This window comes from Neoarius graeffei, chromosome 6 (genome assembly GCF_027579695.1).
Source record: "Neoarius graeffei isolate fNeoGra1 chromosome 6, fNeoGra1.pri, whole genome shotgun sequence".
In the NCBI taxonomy this organism is placed as follows: domain Eukaryota; kingdom Metazoa; phylum Chordata; class Actinopteri; order Siluriformes; family Ariidae; genus Neoarius; species Neoarius graeffei.
In genome coordinates, this window is record NC_083574.1 from 59,923,516 (window position 1) to 59,944,961 (window position 21,446).

A 21,446-nucleotide genomic window follows, 5' to 3' on the forward strand; every position below is an offset into this window, starting at 1 on the left:
CATCTCAGGTAACGAGCTGTGTCATCAGACGACAAGATCAAAGGGCGAGGCGGGTCTTCTGGTTAAAAAATTAACCATTAATAACTGTTGTAACTGAGGCTACGTTTACACTAGACCGTATCTGTCTCATTTTCTTCGCGGATGCACTGTCCGTTTACATTAAACCGCCTGGAAACGCCTGGAAACGGGAATCCGCCAGCGTCCACGTATTCAATCCAGATCGTGTCAGCTCCGGTGCTGTGTAAACATTCAAAATACGCGGATACGCTGTGCTGAGCTCTAGCTGGCGTCTCATTGGACAACGTCACTGTGACATCCACCTTCCTGATTCGCTGGCGTTGGTCATGTGACGCGACTGCTGAAAAACGGCGCGGACTTCCGCCTTGTATCACCTTTCATTAAAGAGTATAAAAGTATGAAAATACTGCAAATACTGATGCAAATACTGCCCATTGTGTAGTTATGATTGTCTTTAGGCTTGCCATCCTTCCACTTGCAAGTAGTAAGTGATATGCGCTGGGATCACACACACAGCGGCTCAGTCCCGAATCGTGGCTTGTGCGCTTCACTCGCGCGCTGTGTGAGCTGCGCAGGGCCGGAGTGCGCACCCTCCAGAGGGCACTCGCTGTTCAGGGCAGAGTGATTTGGAGCGCAGGATGCCTGCGGAGCCGAGCGTATCTGCGTATTGGTGTTGCTGTGTGCACGGCTAACGGTTTTAGTGTAAACGCGAATCGTTTTAAGAACGTTAATCTGATGATCCGCTGATTCGACGTAATGTAAACGTAGCCTAAAACTCACCTTTGTAAAATTGTTTTATTGGTAAATCTGAAAGGTGTTGATAATTATGGACTGTTGATAATTGTAGCTGCTGCTCTAGATATAACGAGGAAGAGGGAGAGAGAAATAATAATGCATGCATGATCTCAGTGAGCTGCTGCTTTGTGTTTGGCCTGAAGAGCTTTTTATTTCTGGAGGTTGAGGCAAATTGAAGAAGGAAATGTGCTGCCATGTCAGTGTGATTCAAATGCAAATGTTTTGAGATTGACAAACATTGACTGAGTGAGTCAGGATGGCAGCCAGTTTAGTATGACAGCATGTGAGCCGGGGGAGAGGGAGGAAGAATAGAGAGACTTGGACAGATGGCGTGATTGAAGGCAGAGGTGGGATGCTGTTATTTGAAGAGGTAAGACTTCTCTGTCCATCTGGCAGTGGGTAAAAGATGACATGCCCACACACACAGGACTCATGATAAAGAGATCAGACAGACTGGGCAGTCCATAGCTCTGTTTGTTTTTGTTGGTTTGAAAGAGGATTAAAAGAAGCCATCTTTGTCAACCTGGAATGACCACCACTGAACAGAGGAGGTGGTCTGAGACACCACTTATCAGCCACCTACAACCCAGTCCTTTGCACACTTCCCAGAAAACTGAATACACATCCACACCAAGACTCGGCTGACTTCAATGACTCAGATGATGGCAGAAAGAACCAATGTCCCACAGACCACCCTAATGACCCTCTAGGCTGCTAACACTGTTCACACATGGTTTCCGGTGACCCTAACAAACTACAGAATGACTCAGGCTACATCCACACGACAACGGCAACGAGATTTTATTAAAAAAAATATCGCGTCCACATGGGCAACGGATCAGTAAAATATCAGGTACATATGGCAACACAACGCTTGCTGAAAACGATGCAATACACATGCCACACCTCTAGGGGCGCTGTAAGACGGTCCCATCGGAGACACCAGAACAATAGAAGAAGTAGGACGCATGCGCATAAACCCCTTCCTCTACCCGGCGTGAAGCACTCACAGGAACACACAACAACAAGAAGAAGATGGCTGCGACTACGCGAGGAAATCGTGCCTTCTGTGTGTACAAATTAGTTTTATTAGTGTACATAGTTTTATATAACTTAATTTTCTTATTGTGTGTGAACATTTTGAAAAGCATTTTTATATAATTTATATAACTTTTTATATTGTGTGTGAACATTTTGAAAAGCAGTCTTATCCAATTAAAAAAAAAGAAATTCAAGAAATGGTTCAGTTACTTGTTTATTTAAAAGAAAAGCTGTATACAAAAGTGAATGCAATGCAGTGGTTCATACAAAACAGCGAGAGTGCTGCTTGCTCTAGTCATGTGGTTGTGACGTCATCGTAAACAAATCCGTTCTACTCATCCAGACGACTTCGCAACGGCGCCATTGCCAGATTTTTCCACTCTGGAACCCGTTCTCAAAAAATATCGTTTTGGGGCACCCAAAACGCTGGTGCCGTGTGGACGCCAGGCCGAAACGATAAACAATTTTATCAGATTCACCTGAATCCGTTGCCGTGTGGACAGCCTCTCAATGACCCATGTGACCTTAATGACTCTCCTTAGGGTTGCTTTTGGTTCACTAGAGGATAAATACCTGGAACTCCCCACTAGTCAGACAGAACCGAAGAAGCCTTCGGATGAGAGGTGAAATGTCTTCAAGGATTTCAAGCAAGTCCAGTTGCCTTCTTTAGCACCTACGGGTTACGATGACCTGAATAACAGAACCTTCACAGACTTATACAGTGTGGTATTTAAAGATATATCAGCTTAGATGTATGTGAGAAAGCTGTGTCTTGTTTGTGTCCGTCCCACACAGATCTTTATGAGATATGGCCGACAGCGCTGGAAGTTGCGGGGTCGGATTGAGATCAACGGAAAACAAGTGTGGGACAGTGAGGAGATGGTCTTCCTCCCCCTCATCACTGAGTTCCTTTCAATAAAGGTACAATCTGTCCATATGCATTCAATATTCTAACTTATTGGCACACACAATTTCGAGTAACACGTTTAAAAATTACACATGCATTGAATGATATTTTCAGCTTAAAGCAGATACGCAGAACCTACATTTTTAAATACATTTCTGAGTGGATAGTATCTCCATCCCTGACTCTTGTATGCTGCATAAATGGCAATAAAAAATATATATATTTGAGAGTTAAAATCAACCGCAAAGTTGGCATTCGAGCTGTCCCGCTGAGCCAGCCAGCCAGCCTTGAGTGCGTGATGTCACAGCGGTAACCAGTTTTAAGGCCGAGGCCTTTGACAGCTATAGACCAGAGCCAGACTCCGCAGGCAAGAGTCATTACAGTGGCTTCTTCGTTCGGATTTATTGGAGATTCTTCAGATTCCTCAGATAGTAATACATCTGACTGTGATAGTCCTGAAATTGGAGGGTGTGGACATGCTACTGCTATACATGTAGAACCGTATCAGTTCAAACCATTGGAAAGTGAATCCAATAGTAACACATCAGCCACGGAGGCCCCCACCTTACGAAATAAAGCCAAAGAACAAAGCTGTCGAGAGAACTGGATGGAATTGAACTGACAGTCTCATGTGACTCTCATTAAAAAAGGATAGGTGCTATAACTTATGCAACATACATGTACATGCATGCATTTTCACTGATAAAGTGTAAAAGGCTAATTAAATAATCAGATGAACTGAGACGATCACATTCTGAAGCAAATTAAATAATCTTATACCGGTAACTTAAACACACAATACAAGTTACATGTATTCATCTAAATGCAGGTAAACAACGAGTGTTGTTACCAAATGAGAGTCGCATCTTACTCATCTGTGTTCTCGCTTCTTGAAGGCTGATCTTGTGGCCGATTATTTTGAAACAATCTGACTTTCAGTTCTTCGTTCATTCGCTTCCTCGTAAGGGCGAGATATTGCTGCTGAGGCAAGCATATCCAGCGGAGAAATCTGATGACTAGTCCACTCATTCTCCATTTTCACCATGCTGAGTACTCCGCCATTACTGCTCGGCTCACACTCCGGGAGAACTGGTGCAACTGAACTTACTTTCCTTTTCTTGTGGTTTACTATTCCTTTAATTGTTGGTACTGCACCTTCTTTCAATACGGGCTTATAGCTAACGCTCCTCAACAGATCAGAGGTTTCGTACGAGTCATCAGTAAAATGTGCCCGTGAATTTCTCGCAAAATGCTTCTAAATCTTTACAGTTTGAACATTCTTGGGCCATGAATGCATCATAAATTCACCTTCTGTCATGTTGCTGCACCCGCCAGCAACACATCTACGTGGCATGGCGATAAATTAGCTCAAAATAGAGGATCGAATTTGCAGTTAGCTTTGTGTTTTAGTATAGCGGAAATGGCGATGAGACCGATAGCCTTCCTGCTGTGACATCATGGATCTCAAGGTCATTCACTCAGATCGCTACCTATATGAATCACTTTAATTGTAAAAATTACTATATTAGATTTATTGTTAGGGCGGCATGGTGGTGTAGTGGTTAGCACTGTCACCTCACAGCAAGAAGGTCCTGGGTTTGAGTCTAGCAGCCGGCAAGGGCCTTTCTGTGTGGAGTTTGCATGCTGTCCGTGTGGGTTTGCTCCAGTTTCCCCCACAGTCCAAAGGCATGCAGGTTAAGCTAATTGGTGGCTCTAAACTGACCGTAGGTGTGATCGTGAATGGTTGTCTATGTGTCAGCCCTGCGATGACCTGGCGACTTGTCCAGGGTGTACCCCGCCTCTCGCCCATAGTCAGCTGGGATAGGCTCCAGCTTGCCTGCGACCCTGTAGGACAGGATAAAGCGGCTACAAATAATGGATGGATGGATTTATTGTTAATGCTTAAAACTATTCCTGTGCAATTCTTGAGGTCTCAAGGCATTTATAAACAAAAAGTGAGGTCATGGTTCTGTGTATCTCCTTTAAACATATGGGGACAATGAACACAGTAATATGTGAGATTTTTCTGGCAGGATATGGGTGTAAAAAAAAAAAAATCTGTAAAAATTCATGAAGCCTCTGCTAGTGGAAATAACACCACTGATCCTCTTCCTGTAATGTAATGACAATTGGATCTTGGATACCTCTCCATGAAAAACATTTCAAGTTTCTCTACATGTATCCAAACATATTAGACATCATTGGAAGAGGCTTTCGGGAGACTTTTAAGGTTTTCACTAGGATGCATTTAGATGGTCAGCATGTTGGGCTTTGCTCACTGCAAAGGTCTGAATGATGAATGTTTTTACCATGAAACTGAAGCAGTGCGACGTCATCAATACGTATTTGAAATGTCAATCATTCACAAGGCTAGTCCATTCTGAATGTTTCTAACCCCAGCATTTATCGAAAACGACTCTGGCTTTGGTTGTCCTTTGGAGCAGACTATGGGAAACATGTCTCCTTGCTACATCCCCCTTGGTGTTTGTCGTGTTTTTTTGCATTACAAGCTGGAATTAAAATGGATTTTTGGAGGGTTAGCACCATTTGATTTACACAACATGCCTACAACTTTAAAGGTGCACATTGTTGTTTTATTGTGACACAAACAATAATTAAGATAAAAAACAAAAATCTGGAGTGTGCATAGGCATTCGCCCCCTTTCGTATGAAACCCCTAAATAAGAGCTGCTCCAACCAATTCACTTCATAAGTCACATCATTAGTTGATTAAGATCCACCTGTGTGCAATCAAAGTGTCACATGATCTGTCACATGATGTCTGTATAAATCAACCTGTTCTGGAAGGACCCTGACTCTGCAACACTACTAAGCAAGCAACATGAAAACCAAGGAGCCTCCAAACAGGTCAGAGACAAAGTTGTGAAGAAGTATGGATCAGAGTTGGGTTATAAATAATATCCCAAACTTTGAATATCCCAGGGAGCGCCATTAAAGCCATTATAGCAAAATGGAAAGAATATGTCACCACTACAAACCTGACGAGAGAAAGCCACCCACCAAAACTCACAGACTGGGCAAGGAGGGCATTAATCAGAGATGCAACAAAGACACCAAAGAGAACACTGAAGGAGCTGCAAAGATCCACAGCAGAGATGGGAGTATCTGTCCATAGGACCACTTTAAGTTGTACACTCCACAGAGTGGGGCTTTATGGAAGAGTGGCCAGAAAAAGTAATTGCTGAAGAGAACACGTTTGAACTTTGCCCAACAGCATGTGGCAGACTCCCCAAACAAATGGAAGAAGATTTTTTTGGTCAAATTAGACTAAAATTGATCTTTTTGGCCATCAAGGGAAATGCCATGTGTGGCTCAAACCCGACACCCTAAGAACACCATTCCTACAGTGAAGCATGGTGGTGGCAGCATCATGCTGTGGGGATATTTTTCATCTGCAGGGACAGGAAAGCTGGTCAGGACTGAAGGAAAGATGGATGGCACTAAATACAGAGCAATTCTGGAAGAAAACCTGTTTGAGTCGGCCAGAGGTTTGAGACTGGGATGAAGGTTCATGTTCCAGCAGGACAATGACCCTAAATATACTGTTAAAGCTACACTGGAGTGGTTTAAAGGGAAACATTTAAATGTCTTGGAATGGCCTAGTCAAAGCCCAACCCTCAGTCCAATTGAGAATCTGTGGCATAACTTGAAGATTGCTGTACACCAACACAACCTATCTAACTTGAAGGAGTTGGAGCAGTTTTGCCTTGAGGAATGGGCAAAAATCACAGTGGCTAGATGTGCTAAGCTAATCGAGACCTATCCCAAGAGACTTGCAGCTGTAATTGCAGCAAAAGGTGGCTCTACAAAGTATTGACTTGGGGGGTGAATACCTATGCACACTCCAGATTTCTGTTTTTTCATCTTAATTATTGTTTGTGTCACAATAAATCAACAATTTTCACCTTTAAAGTGGTAGGTATGTTGTGTAAATCAAATGGTCCTAACCATCCAAAAATACATTTTAATTCCAGCTTGTAATGTGACAAAACAGGACAAACACTAAGGGGGATGAATACTTTTGCATGACACTGTACAAGGGCTTGTCTTATTAATTGTGAATTTGACTGAATTGAATAAAAGGCATCAAATCCGATATCTCTACAGGGAGATCATTGCCTCATTGGCACAAAGTGATTTTACTGCTGATCATAGCGGCAAAGCAGTTTCACCTTTCCACAGAGGTAACGAGTGGTGAACATTTATTATGGCTGTATTGTGCTGCTCTGTGTCAGCATGAACTTGTTTACAACCCCCTTTTTCATTTGTTGTTGTGACATTTGAGCAACAATGACCGCGTCAAATGATGTATGGGTCAGCAATATATTGTAGCATATCACTTTTTTCCCAACCAATCAGAGCGCTCATTGGTATTTGTTGAGTGTAAATATTTTGGCATTAGCATCCCATGACTAAATGATACACTTATTCTGTTTAAACAGCAGATTATGCCACCAAACAAAGTTTCATCCTCTGATTGTTGCCTTTTGATATTATGATTATAATCATATTATGGCATTGTTTACAACCCCGATTCCAAAAAAGTTGGGACAAAATACAAATTGTAAATAAAAACGGAATGCACTGATGTGGAAGTTTCAAAATTCCATATTTTATTCAGAATAGAACATAGATGACATATCAAATGTTTAAACTGAGAACATGTATCATTTAAAGAGAAAAATTAGGTGATTTTAAATTTCATGACAACACCACATCTCAAAAAAGTTGGGACAAGGCCATGTTTACCACTGTGAGACATCCCCTTTTCTCTTTACAACAGTCTGTAAACGTCTGGGGACTGAGGAGACAAGTTGCTCAAGTTTAGGGATAGGAATGTTAACCCATTCTTGTCTAATGTAGGATTCTAGTTGCTCAACTGTCTTAGGTCTTTTTTGTCGTATCTTCTGTTTTATGATGCGCCAAATGTTTTCTATGGGTGAAAGATCTGGACTGCAGGCTGGCCAGTTCAGTACCCGGACCCTTCTTCTACACAGCCATGATGCTGTAATTGATGCAGTATGTGGTTTGGCATTGTCATGTTGGAAAATGCAAGGTCTTCCCTGAAAGAGACGTCGTCTGGATGGGAGCATATGTTGCTCTAGAACCTGGATATACCTTTCAGCATTGATGGTGTCTTTCCAGATGTGTAAGCTGCCCATGCCAACACGCACTAATGCAACCCCATACCATCAGAGATGCAGGCTTCTGAACTGAGGGCTGATAACAGCTTGGGTCGTCCTTCTCCTCTTTAGTCCGAATGACACAGCGTCCCTGATTTCCATAAAGAACTTCAAATTTTGATTCATCTGACCACAGAACAGTTTTCCACTTTGCCACAGTCCATTTTAAATGAGCCTTGGCCCAGAGAAGACGTCTGCGCTTCTGGATCATGTTTAGATACGGCTTCTTCTTTGAACTATCGAGTTTTAGCTGGCAACGGCAGATGGCATGGTGAATTGTGTTCACAGATAATGTTCTCTGGAAATATTCCTGAGCCCATTTTGTGATTTCCAATACAGACACATGCCTGTATGTGATGCAGTGCCGTCTAAAGGCCAATTTATGCTGACAACCCAGTCCTCGCAGACGGTGCCGCAGATGGCGTCTGCGTAGCCCCCCCACCTTCGCAGACGCTCTGTGCGCACCTCCCAAAAATTGTGACCACCGCAGAAGCCTCGCAGACAGCGTCGCAGACGAGGGCTCTGATTGGTCCACTCTACATCCGCTGTACACGCACTTCCGCTTCCCTACTTTCCCGGTTTGGTTTGTTTTCACGACCACCATTTTTAAAAACACGAGCGAAGATGGAGCAGCATGAAGAGCGGTTGATTGAGGAAGTACATACATCTATACGACTCCAGTTCTAGTCATTATAATAAAAAAAAAGTTCTCGTCATTATAAGTAACCGGAGGATAAACACTCCACTAACCACACCCACCAACTACTCCTAGCGATTTCGCGACTTCGCGCCCCCTTGCGTTGTGCCGGTGAATAACATCGCGCACGCCCATTACTCCCCGCTCAACGATAAATTACAACTGTCTGCGAAAAGCTATCTGCGAAAGCCTTGTCGCAAAAGCATGCAGAGGCCTTAAGGGCCCGAAGATCACGGGCACCCAGTATGGTTTTCCGGCCTTGACCCTTACGCGCAGAGATTCTTCCAGATTCTCTGAATCTTTTGATGATATTATGCACTGTAGATGATGATATGTTCAAACTCTTTGCAATTTTACACTGTCAAACTCCTTTCTGATATTGCTCCACTATTTGTCGGCGCAGAATTAGGGGGATTGGTGATCCTCTTCCCATCTTTACTTCTGAGAGCCGCTGCCACTCCAGGATGCTCTTTTTATACCCAGTCATGTTAATGACCTATTGCCAATTGACCTAATGAGTTGCAATTTGGTCCTCCAGCTGTTCCTTTTTTGTACCTTTAACTTTTCCAGCCTCTTATTGCCCCTGTCCCAACTTTTTTGAGATGTGTTGCTGTCATGAAATTTCAAATGAGCCAATATTTGGCATGAAATTTCAAAATGTCTCACTTTCGACATTTGATATGTTGTCTATGTTCTATTGTGAATACAATATCAGTTTTTGAGATTTGTAAATTATTGAATTCCGTTTTTATTTACAATTTGTACTTTGTCCCAACTTTTTTGGAATTGGGGTTGTAGCTGTCTGGCATTCATCTCAAATAGTTAGGGTGCTATTCATAAGATGAGGAACCCAGTTTACCTGAATTGAGCAGCAGTGAATAGGAATGCTTTTCATCTGAGTGGCAAAAAGATTAAATTACTGGCCATTGTTCACAGCAAAGCCTAACTATTTACTTAAGAATGCTGCATCTTGATAGTGAGCATGTATTAACTCTTTGTTCCTTCCAATCGCTCTTGTACTTTACTTTTTATCCAAATGCTAATTCATTCAAATGAGTTTCTATGATACCGTTAGCAGGAATTTTTATTGAGCACTCAAAAGAGAAAACGTGATACAGCATGAGACATCACAACAAACATCTACATCGATCCAACCACACAATACTTGTCTCATTATATTTAACTGCTCTTATATATGCACACACGCAATATGTTCATACGAGATGCATCCAGGTGGCACAGTGGTGTAGTGGTTAGCACTGTCACCTCACAGCAAGAAGGTCCTGGGTTGGAGCCCAGCAGCCAGCGAGGGCCTTTCTGTGCGGAGTTTGCATGTTCTCCCCGTGTCTGCGTGGGTTTCCTCCGGGTGCTCCGCTTTCCCCCACAGTCCAAAGACATGCAGGTTAGGCTAATTGGTGGCTCTAAATTGACCGTAGGTTTGAATGTGAGTGAGAGTGTGAATGGTTGTTTGTCTCTGTGATCGCCCTGCGATAATCTGGCAACTTGTCCAGGGTGTACCCCAACTCTCACCCATAGTCAGCGACGTGTTTCTTTTCCAGTTTTTCAGTGTCAGTTGGTATGTTTTTCTCTTGTAAATATGTGTGAAGAATATATAATGAAGTTTTGGTAGCCTTTCGGGTGTTCAGCCCGTCTTTAGTTTCACTTTTCAGTTTATTTATTTAGTGCTTTAACCTAGCACTGGATTAGCCTCGTCTTCTCTCTTTCCCGGCCAACAAAGAAATGATTGTGCGCGTGCACAGCAGAAAAGTTTCATTATTGGATCTTCGCATGAGCTCTGATGTGTGACGTCATGCTGTCTTGACAATGTGCAATATTTTTACCATATTGCACGCTCATTCTCCATTGGGAAGAGTGGCGTAATACATGGAGGATAAGTGATATGATAATATTGCATGCCATCAATAAACCCACCAGAAGGGAATTGAATACATGTTTTTATTCCATGGAAAAAGTGGCCTGTATGTATAATAATTCTCGATATTTCACTCCGATGATGTCACTCCCTGTGTTTTCCTGCTGACTAGATGCGGGTCGTTAAAATGGCGAACCGGTTCAAAATTAAAATTCTTTTGATTAACTTGCAGTTTTTTTGTGGATGTGTCCATTTAATATAAAGAAAGTTACACAGTGGAGCGAAAATATGAAGTTTATCTTCTCGTGTTGAGTATATTTTCACTCACTTGCTTCACTAACTCGTGAATATGTTCACCACTCGAAGATAAACTTCATATCTTCACACAGTTGTGTAATATCCTATATATGATGGATGATGAAGGGATTTAACCTGATATTTGTACCACATGGAAATATTCTTTGAGTGCCATTCATTTCTCATCTCATCTCATTATCTCTAGCCGCTTTATCCTGTTCTACAGGGTTGCAGGCAAGCTGGAGCCTATCCCAGCTGACTACGGGCGAAAGGCGGGGTACACCCTGGACAAGTCGCCAGATCATCACAGGGCTGACACATAGACACAGACAACCATTCACACTCACATTCACATAGAGCCACCAGTTAACCTAACCTGCATGTCTTTGGACTGTGGGGGAAACCGGAGCACCCGGAGGAAACCCACGCGGACACGGGGAGAACATGCAAACTCCGCACAGAAAGGCCCTCGCCGGCCCCGGGGATCGAACCCGGACCTTCTTGCTGTGAGGCGACAGCGCTAACCACTACACCACCGTGCCGCCCTGGCCATTCATTTCTTTTTACTTAATTTTATTAAGATGAAGTAGTTTTTTTAAAATAGGAGGGATTATTTTTGTTAGAGAAAAGGTAAATAGTTTGTACAGTTGCTGGACAATTTACATGACAGGAAATTTTATTTATTTATTTATTAAATTTTTACTCGTTTTTCTGATGGGTACCTGGGGGTGACCGTTGAATCAATCTCTCTCTTTCTTCCTGTCTGTCTCGCTCGCTTTTCTCCTGTTTTCCTACTTATACACTATCTTTTACACACACACACAGCACAGTCACATCTTTCTGTAAAATGCTGTAGCAGCCCAGTGTGAGCAGCTGGACTTTCACTTGTTTTTGTTCTTCAGTGGTTGCATGACCCACACAGGAAAGGAGCTCAAAGTTCCCCTAGATCCTCAGGAGAGAAAGAGAGCAATCTGAATTGGACAGGAAGGGGTGGACTTTGCAGAAGGGATATTCAAAGGAATGAAAAAAATGCTGCTGATGTTTATTCAAGCCATTTCTAGACTGGCCCAAGTGTCTTGTTCTACATGACTCTACAGGAGATAAGGGCATTTTCGCAGTTGCTTCGTTTGAATTAGTCATCTCAAATACTGTTGTGTCGACCTCTCTAGTCCAGTACATTTGGGCAGGTTCAAACACCACATTCAAACTTGGGTGCAGATTAAATAATCCAGCAAAACTGTCTCGGCATGCTACCAAAAATATTTTGTTGGCATTTAATTCAGGTGTGAAAGAGATCTGATGATACCAGCGTTCTGAGAAGTCTAAATAATTATTTTAATCTATCATATCAATAATCATATTGATATATATCTAGCCCAGTCCTACCTGAGGCAGTGACAAGGATGAAGAGAAAGAATAAGAGGGACGGGGAGATATGATTGCTTGGGATTTGAACTGATAAGCACATGTACCAGCGTTTGCTCCAGGTGGGAGACTGTGTAGCTTTTCCTTGTCACCCGAATGCAGTTCTGGCAAAAATTTCAATTCTGTCCACTCCTTTCAAAACCAGGTTTATCTCTGTTTAGTATTGTGAACCTCATCCACCAACTGGGGCAATTCAGTTCAGAACATTTTTGCAGTTATATAATCATACACATATTTACCTTTTAGTATTGTACTATATGTAATGAAATGCACTATTTATACACAGATAAGTGTTAATGTAAAAAGCCTTTGAAAGTATACTAGAATGATGGACATCCTTTCAAAAGATCCCCTCAATTAGTGTCTTGGTCATGGTGGTGGACAGCAAACACACTGGACCAAACACAGTGAACCAAAATCTCCCATCATGAGTCCCCATGTCCTGTGGATGGTGGACATTGCCATCCTGGAAGATACCACTGCTGGGAAAGTTTAGGAAAGTTACCAGAGCATTGTTTATTATAAAATTATCATGGAGGTCCATGACACCTTTGCCCTGCCCTTGTATAGTGTGCACTGAGTCTTTAGTAGTCACTGTGAGACTGTATCATAGTCCTCTGAAAATCAAATCAGGACTTTGTGGTTGCAGAGCTCATCTGAAACTCTACGTCTTTAGATACAGCATCTTGCAAAAGTATTCATCCCCCTGAGTGTTTGTCCTGTTTTGTTGCATTACAAGCTGGAATTAAAATGGATTTTTGGAGGGTTAGCACCATTTGATTTACAGAACATGCCTACAACTTTAAAGGTGCAAATTGTTGTTTTATTATGACACAAACAATAATTAAGATGAAAAAACAGAAATCTGGAGTGTGCATAGGTATTCACCCCCCCAAGTCAATACTTTGTAGAGCCACCTTTTCCCGCAATTACAGCTGCAAGTCTCTTGGGGTATGTCTCTATTAGCTTAGCACATCTAGCCACTGGGATTTTTGCCCATTCCTTAAGGCAAAACTGCTCCAGCTCCTTCAAGTTAGATGGGTTGTGTTGGTGTACAGCAATCTTCAAGTTATGCCACAGATTCTCAGTGGGATTGAGGTCTGGGTTTGACTAGGCCATTTCAAGTCATTTAAATGTTTCCCTTTACACTACTCCAGTGTAGCTTTAGCAGCATGTTTAGGGTCATTGCCCTGCTGGAACGTGAACCTTCGTCCCAGTCTCAAACCTCTGGCTAACTCAAACAGGTTTTCCTCCAGAATTGCCCTGTATTTAGTGCCATCCATCTTTCCTTCAGCCCTGACCAGCTTTCCTGTCCCTGCAGATGAAAAATATCCCCACAGCATGATGCTGCCACCACCATGCTTCACTGTAGGAATGGTGTTCTCAGGGTGTTGGGTTTGAGCCACACATGGCATTTCCATGATGGCTAAAAAGATCAATTTTAGTCTCATTTGTCCAGAGAATCATCTTCCATGTGTTTGGGGAGTCTGCCACATGCAGTTGGGCAAACTCCAAATGTGTGTTCTTAAACAATGACTTTTTTTCTGGGCACTCTTCCATAAAGCCCCACTCTGTGGAGTGTTTGGCTTAAAGTGGTCCTATGGACAGATACTCCCATCTCCGCTGTGGATCTTTGCAGCTTCTTCAGTGTTATCTTTGGTGTCTTTGTTGCATCTCTGATTAATGCCCTCCTTGCCCGGTCTGTGAGTTTTGGTGGGCGGCCTTCTCTTGTCAGGTTTGTAGTGGTGACATATTCTTTCCATTTTGATATAATGGATTTAATGGCGCTCCCTGGAATGTTCAAAGTTCGGGATATTTTTTCTAACCCAACCCTGATCTATACTTCTCCACAACTTTGTCTCTGACCTGTTTGGAGACTCCTTGGTTTTCATGTTGCTTGCTTAGTAGTGTTGCAGAGTCAGGGTCCTTCCAGAACAGGTTGATTTATACAGACATCATGTGACAGATCATGTGACACTTTGATTGCACACAGGTGGATCTTAATCAACTAATGATGTGACTTATGAAGTGAATTGGTTGGAGCAGCTCTTATTTAGGGGTTTCATACGAAAGGGGGTGAATACCTATGCACACTCCAGATTTCTGGGGGGGTTTTCATCTTAATTATTGTTTGTGTCACAATAAAAAAAAACAATGTGCACCTTTAAGGTGGTAGGCATGTTGTATAAATCATCTCATCTCATTATCTCTAGCCGCTTTATCCTGTTCTACAGGGTCGCAGGCAAGCTGGAGCCTATCCCAGCTGACTACGGGCGAAAGGCAGGGTACACCCTGGACAAGTCGCCAGGTCATCACAGGGCTGACACATAGACACAGACAACCATTCACACTCACATTCACACCTACGGTCAATTTAGAGTCACCAGTTAACCTAACCTGCATGTCTTTGGACTGTGGGGGAAACCGGAGCACCCGGAGGAAACCCACGCGGACACGGGGAAAACATGCAAACTCCACACAGAAAGGCCCTCGCCGGCCCCAGGGCTCGAACCCAGGACCTTCTTGCTGTGAGGCGACAGCGCTAACCACTACACCACCGTGCCGCCTTGTATAAATCAAATGGTGCTAACCCTCCCTAAAATCCATTTTAATTCCAGCTTGTAATGTGACAAAACAGGACAAACACCAAAGGGGATGAACACTTTTGCAAGACACTGTACCTAACAATGATGCGGTCTCTAAATGGTGGTATCCTTTTGGTGGGTGATGTGATTTGTGTCCCCAGTTGATAAGAACTAAATAACACATGCAGCATTTGCTTGTGCAGGTGACGGAGTTGAAGAGTCTGGCCAATCATGTGGTGGTGGGAAATGTCTCATGTGAGACCAAAGACCTGTTTGCTGCCCTGCCGCAGACCGTGGCTGTGGACATCAATGACCTGGGGACCATCAAACTGAGCCTCGAAGTGATATGGAAGTATGTATACATTGTAGTGTCTTAGGAGTTTTTAAATTGAGATTTTAAATTTACATCTAAAATTATAAAATGTCTACTTATATTGTAATATGTGGTAGATATTTAAAACAAACTGCAAAAAAAAATTCTGACTGGAATAGAAAATCTGAATATTTCAAGCATGTAATTTTTTCTATGCTAGGAATTTAATTCTGGTCGAATTCTATTTATTGCAATAGGATTCCAAATACTGTATAAACATTCCATTCTGTTATGAATCAGAAAAAAATTATTATAAATCACAGCACTTTTTTTTTTAAAAGTAGTTCATCTACTTCAACAATGTTACACAAAGATCGATATATAACAGTTATAAATGTCACTTAATTCCACAGGGTGTCGATAATGGTGGACACCGGTGAAAGTGATCACTATTATCGACACCTCACGTGATTCTCAAACACGCGTTTAGATACAAAATGGCGACTGTCAAATGAAAGAGTAAGAAACAAAGTAGGTTTCGACAAGGAGATCATGAAATATCGTTGAATTTGAGAAGTAAAAACATGTCCATGATCTTTCTACCATGCTTACCTGCGATGATAACGTCTGGGTTTTCCTCGAATTTCTGATTGTCCTAAAAAAATTCCATCTCAGGTAACGAGCTGTCATCAGACGACAAGATCAAAGGGCGAGGCGGGTCTTCTGGCTGATTAATTAACCAATAATAACTGTTGTAACTGAAACTCACCTTTGCAAAATTGTTGTAAATCTGAAAAGGTGTCGATAATTACGGACTGTTGATAATTGTAGCCGCTGCTCTAGTAATGATGTTTCACGATTTCAAATATTTGAATCCTAACACACTTTGGTGAAACCTTGATTTTACAAAGTCAGTTATGTTTTTGGCTGAATGTTTTTTCCCCCCGTCTATCACAGTCCATTCGACAAAGATGACCAGGCGTCCACAGCCAGCACAGTGAGCAAGGCTCCAACAGTGAATAAACGGTTCTCCACCTATAGTCCCCCAGATACGCCATCTCTTCGAGAACAGGCATTCTATGTGAGTACCTGCCTCATAATGTCCTACCAGCTAACTTTTTATACATGTTCATCCGAATATGCATTCGTTCGCATTTCTCTGTGCCATTTTATATGTAATGCCTTTAACAAATGACCTTTCAGTTGAAGAGATTTCGGTCTCTCTTTAATGCTTAATGTTTAAAGCGGTGCATCAAATTTATGATGTAGACCTAATCAAGGCTGTTTTCGAATATAAGCACGAGTCAGACTAAAAAAGAATCTGTCGATTCACTCTTAAGTGTCCATAAAGCTGTACGCTATGGACTTTTAGCTTGTTAACGCCTTGTTATTGTCATCCCTAGTTCTATTTTAGCACACTATTATTGTTGAAATCGGTGATTCTTAGTTTTGTAATACGTTTGCCCACATGTACAGTTGTGGTCAGAAGTTTACATACAGTGACATGAATGTCATCTTGGATATGAATGTCATGGCAATATTTGTGCTTTCAGTAATTTCTTTGATCTGTTCTTTTTCTGTGGCAGAATGTACACCATACATCTTTAATAAAAAAAAAAAACTAGAATTTGGTGCACAAGTTTTAATTTTCTTTGGGTTTTCTGAAATCAACACAGGGTCAAAATTATACATACAGGGTCAGAAACGTACATACACTCACTTAGATGATTAATTCAGAGGTGCTGAAACTTCCAAAATTTCTCTTATCTTGCCACGACCGAGGTCTCTTAACTTCCTGTTAGTGATCATGATTGACTACAGCTGGAAGCTTCTCTGTGCCTTCATAAAAAGGGTTTGTTTACAGCACTCGTTGGATTGACCAACACACAGTAAAATGGGAAAGTCCAAGAAGCTCAGTGCAGATCTGAGAAAGAGGATCGCAGATATACACAACTCCGGAACGTCTCTTGGAGCCATTTCTAAACTGTAAATTCCAAGATCAGTTCAAACAATTGTATCCAAGTTATTGTGAGAAGTAGTCACTTTGCCAAGCCACTTTGCTTCAAGAAAACCCAAACTGTCACCCTCAGCTGATAGGAAATTGGTTTGGATGGTCAGGAACAACCTGGGAACCACCATGGCACAGCCCTGCCATGAACTGGAAGCTGATGGATCACTGTTTACAGTTCAGATCACCATGGACTAAAAGGCTGCTATCCAAGAAATAAGCCCCTGCTCCAAAATTGACACCTTGAAACTTAACTAAAGTTTGAAGCTGACCACACGAACAAAGAAAAAAGCCTTCTGGAAGCAAGCTGTATGGTCAGATGAGACAAAGATTGAGTTGTTTGGCCACAATGACCACCATTTACAGAGGGACACTGTACCAGCTGGTGCTAGTGGGAGGATCATCATGCTCTGGGGCTGTTTTGCTGCCAGTGGAACTGGTTCATTGCACAAAGTGAATGGAATAATGAAGAAGGAGGACTACCTCAGAATTCTTCAGCATAAACCATCAGAAACTTGAACACGACTTGGGAGTTACAACAGGACAATGAACCCAAACACGCATCAGAGCTGGTTGTGGAGGATAAAGCAGGCTAACATTAAGCTTAAAACAAGTCCTGACTTCAAACCTATTGAAAATATATGGACCGTGCTTATAAGTTGAGTCCATGTCAAGAAAAAAAAAATTTAATTGAACTCTACCAATTCTACCATGAAGAGTTGTGAAATATCCAACCAAAATTCTGCCAGAAGCTTGTTCATGGTAAACAAAAAGGTTTGGTCAAGGTGAATCTTGCGAAAAGACATTTTACCCAAATATTAGATGTGCTGTATGTATAATTTTGACCCTGTGTTGATTTCAGAAAACTCAAAGAAAATTAAAACTTGTGCACCAAATTCTACTGTTTTTTTTATTAAAGCTGTATGCTGTACATTCTGCCACAGAAAAGGAACAGTTCAAAGAAATCACTGAAAGCCCAAATATTGCCATGACCTTCATATCCAAGATGACATTCATGTCACTGTATGTAAACTTCTGACCACAACTGTAGGTCAGTTTACTGTTCAGAGCCGTCATAGATTCCTAGCGAGTCCAATTCTTAGTTTATTTTCATCATGCTACAATACAGTCCGTCCCACGGAGTTTGCCATCCAAGCAGTGCTGGTCCCTCCTGGACGTGTTCCGGGATACACTGGCCGAGAAACTATCTCAGACTCATAGCTGGGGCGATGTCTCCTCCATCGGCTTTGGACTGTCTCGTTTGCACACCCACGTAAGTGCTGCTAGTCGCTAGTAGCGATTAGCAAGTAGACATAGTGTAATAGGTTTGTGTGTAGTGCCTTAGGCTGACAATGGGATATTGTCGTAGCTGCAAGTGCTTCTAGTTACTAGATAGTGCAGCTTTGTAGTTCTGTGTGGCTTTTGATGTGCAACTTTCGTGGGCTCTCTGGGTGGTGGCAGCTTGGAAGCTTTTAGTATTCAGGATTGTATTTGTTGTGTTTATTCACTGCAGTTTTGTAGATCTGCATAGGTGTAGTAGCTATAGACCCCTTTCACATGACGTCGCCGCGCCGCGAGATTTTGTTAGGCGCCATATTGGAAGACCAAGTACATGCACTCACAATATAAAACAAAGTACGAGCGAGAGTAAAGTGACACGATGGATGATAATTCGGGTTATGTGAGTACATTACCAGCTGCAGAAAGGGCGCGGTATGTGGAGAAACTGGCTGTGATTGATGGGTTTGACCCATATGATAAGACTCGCGGCAAGGGAGAATGGAAACATAAGGAGGACCTGACACCAATTCTGCCATCTGTTTGCTACCCAGACATTGTAAACTATTTGTTGTTTACACCCAGTGCCTACACTCAGTGTTTGAACTATGCTGATATTTTCGGGGGGTCCCTTTTTTTCCCTTGGGGGGGGGGGGGGGGGGGGGCGCTTGCGCTTGTCTCGGAGCGCGGATCTCCAAACACATGAGAAGCCTTGCGCTTGTCTCGGAGCGCGGATCTCCAAACACATGAGAAGCCTTGCGCTTGTCTCGGAGCGCGGATCTCCAAACACATGAGAAGCCTATCTTACGCACATATCACGCGGACTCCACACCTCCACACACGCATCACGTCTGAAGTCATAACTCATCAGGGGAAATCGTGTCCGCATTGGCATGTTCAAAAAACAACCTCGCGTCAACAATGATACCACACGCAAGAAAAAAAAAAAACAGTCAGGCTACTCAACAACCAACCTGGCAGCAGCGAGCAAGCCCCAAACCATCCTAAATTATTATTATTATTAAATTGTAGAAGTCTGGGAGGCTTGCTCCTCATACAGTTATCAACTTGGGGCCAGTTTAGCATGTTTTAAATCTGAATTTCTTGCGTTTGCTTACCTCAAAGTGTCCGCAGATCATGCACAGACTTATCCATTATATCCACAGTTTTTTGCCAAGTCTCACACAGGTTTCTTTCAAGTCTACTGTTGGGCCAATAAATCATAAATAAAACAGCTCAGATTTGTTTGTTTAAGTCGTTTGCCACTCCACTTTATTCTCGTGGGTTCACATACCGCTGCTGTTATTTCCCCCTAATCATGAGTTTGTTGGTCTTCCAAAATGGCGCAGGGTCTGTTTACTTCCGGTTTCGGGTGACGTCAGTGAAAGGGGTCTATAGGCTGGTTATAGTTACAGCTGCCACCAGAAGTTTACATACAGTTTAGAAAAAGACACACACTTTTCCTCCATGTCTGACAGTAAAATTGCAGAAACTTTTCCTGTTTTAGGTCAGTTAGGATCCCCAATTTATTTATTTTTAATTTGTAAAATGTCAGAATAATTAGAGAGAGAATATTTCAGAGAATTTTTAATTACTTTCATCAAAGTCAGAAGTTTACATCCACTAAGTTGACTGTGACTTTAAACTGCTTGGAGCGTTCCACATGATGATGTTTTGGCATTAGAAGCTTCTGATAGGCTAACTGACATCATTTGAGTTAATTGGAGGCACACCTGTGGATGTATTTTAAAGGACACCTTCAAACACAAGGGCCTCGCATGACATCACGGGAAAATCAAAAAACTTTGGGAAAAGGATTATGGATCTTCACAAGTCTGGTTCATCCTTGGGTACAATTTCCAGATGCCTGAAGGTCCCACATTCATCTGTTCAAACAATAATATGCAAGTATAAACACCATGGGAGCACACAGCCATCATACCGCTCAGGAAGGAGACGGCTTCTGTGTCCCAGATACGAACGTGCTTTGGTGCGAAATGTGCAAATGAACCCCAGAACAACAAAAGACCTTGTAAAGATGCTGTCTGAAACCGGTAAGAGAGTATCATTATCCACAGTAAAACGAGTTCTGTACCAACATGAGCTGAAAGGCTACTCAGCGAGGAGAAAGCCACTGCTCCAAAACCACCACAAAAAAGCCAGATTACAGTTTGCAGCTGCACATGGGGACAAAGATCTTCATTTTTGGAGACATGTTCTGTGGTCTGATGAGATAAAAATGGAACTGTTTGGTCATAATGATCATGGTTATGTTTGGAGGGGAAAGCTTGCAAGCTTCAGAACACCATCCCAACCGTGAAGTATGGCGGTGGCAGCATGTTGTTGTGGGGCTGCTTTGCTGCAGGAGGGACTGGTGCACTTCTCAAAATAGACAGCGTTATGAGGAAAGAAAATTGTGTGGATACATTGAAGCAACATCTCAAGACTTCAGCCAAAAAGTTCAAGTTTGGGCGTGGATGGGTCTTCCAAATGGACAATGACCCCAAGCATACCTGTAAATTAGTTGCAAAGTAGCTTAAGGACAACAAAGTGAAGGTATTGAAGTGGCCATCACAAAGCCCTGATCTCAGTCCTATGGAAAATTTGTGGGCGGCACTGAAAAGGCATGTGCGAGCAAGAAGACCCATAAATTTGACTCAACTTCACCAGTTCTGTCAGGAGGAATGGGCCAAAATTCCAGCAAGATATTGTGAGAAACTTGTGGACGGCGACCCAAAACGCTTGATCTAAGTTAAACAGTACAAAGGCGATTCTACTAACCAAGTGGGGCGGCATGGTTAGCGCTGTCGCCTCACAGCAAGAAGGTCCGGGTTCGAGCCCCGTGGCCGACGAGGGCCTTTCTGTGTGGAGTTTGCATGTTCTCCCCGTGTCCGCGTGGGTTTCCTCCGGGTGCTCCGGTTTCCCCCACAGTCCAAAGACATGCAGGTTAGGTTAACTGGTGACTCTAAATTGACCGTAGGTGTGAATGTGAGTGTGAATGGTTG

General features: G+C 42.5%; 1 protein-coding gene across 4 annotated transcripts in view; it reads left to right on the top strand.

Moving 5' to 3' along the window:
- The window catches only part of ripor1 (RHO family interacting cell polarization regulator 1), a 241,345-nt gene that overhangs the window by 180,527 nt on the left and 39,372 nt on the right, over window positions 1–21,446 (top strand). For all 4 annotated transcript variants that reach the window (XM_060923946.1, XM_060923945.1, XM_060923944.1 and 1 more), the window contains exons 10-12: window positions 2,650–2,775; window positions 15,046–15,194; window positions 16,113–16,236. In XM_060923946.1, coding sequence (XP_060779929.1) covers window positions 2,650–2,775; window positions 15,046–15,194; window positions 16,113–16,236 — 399 coding nt within the window. The remainder of the gene's footprint in view (window positions 1–2,649; window positions 2,776–15,045; window positions 15,195–16,112; window positions 16,237–21,446) is intronic.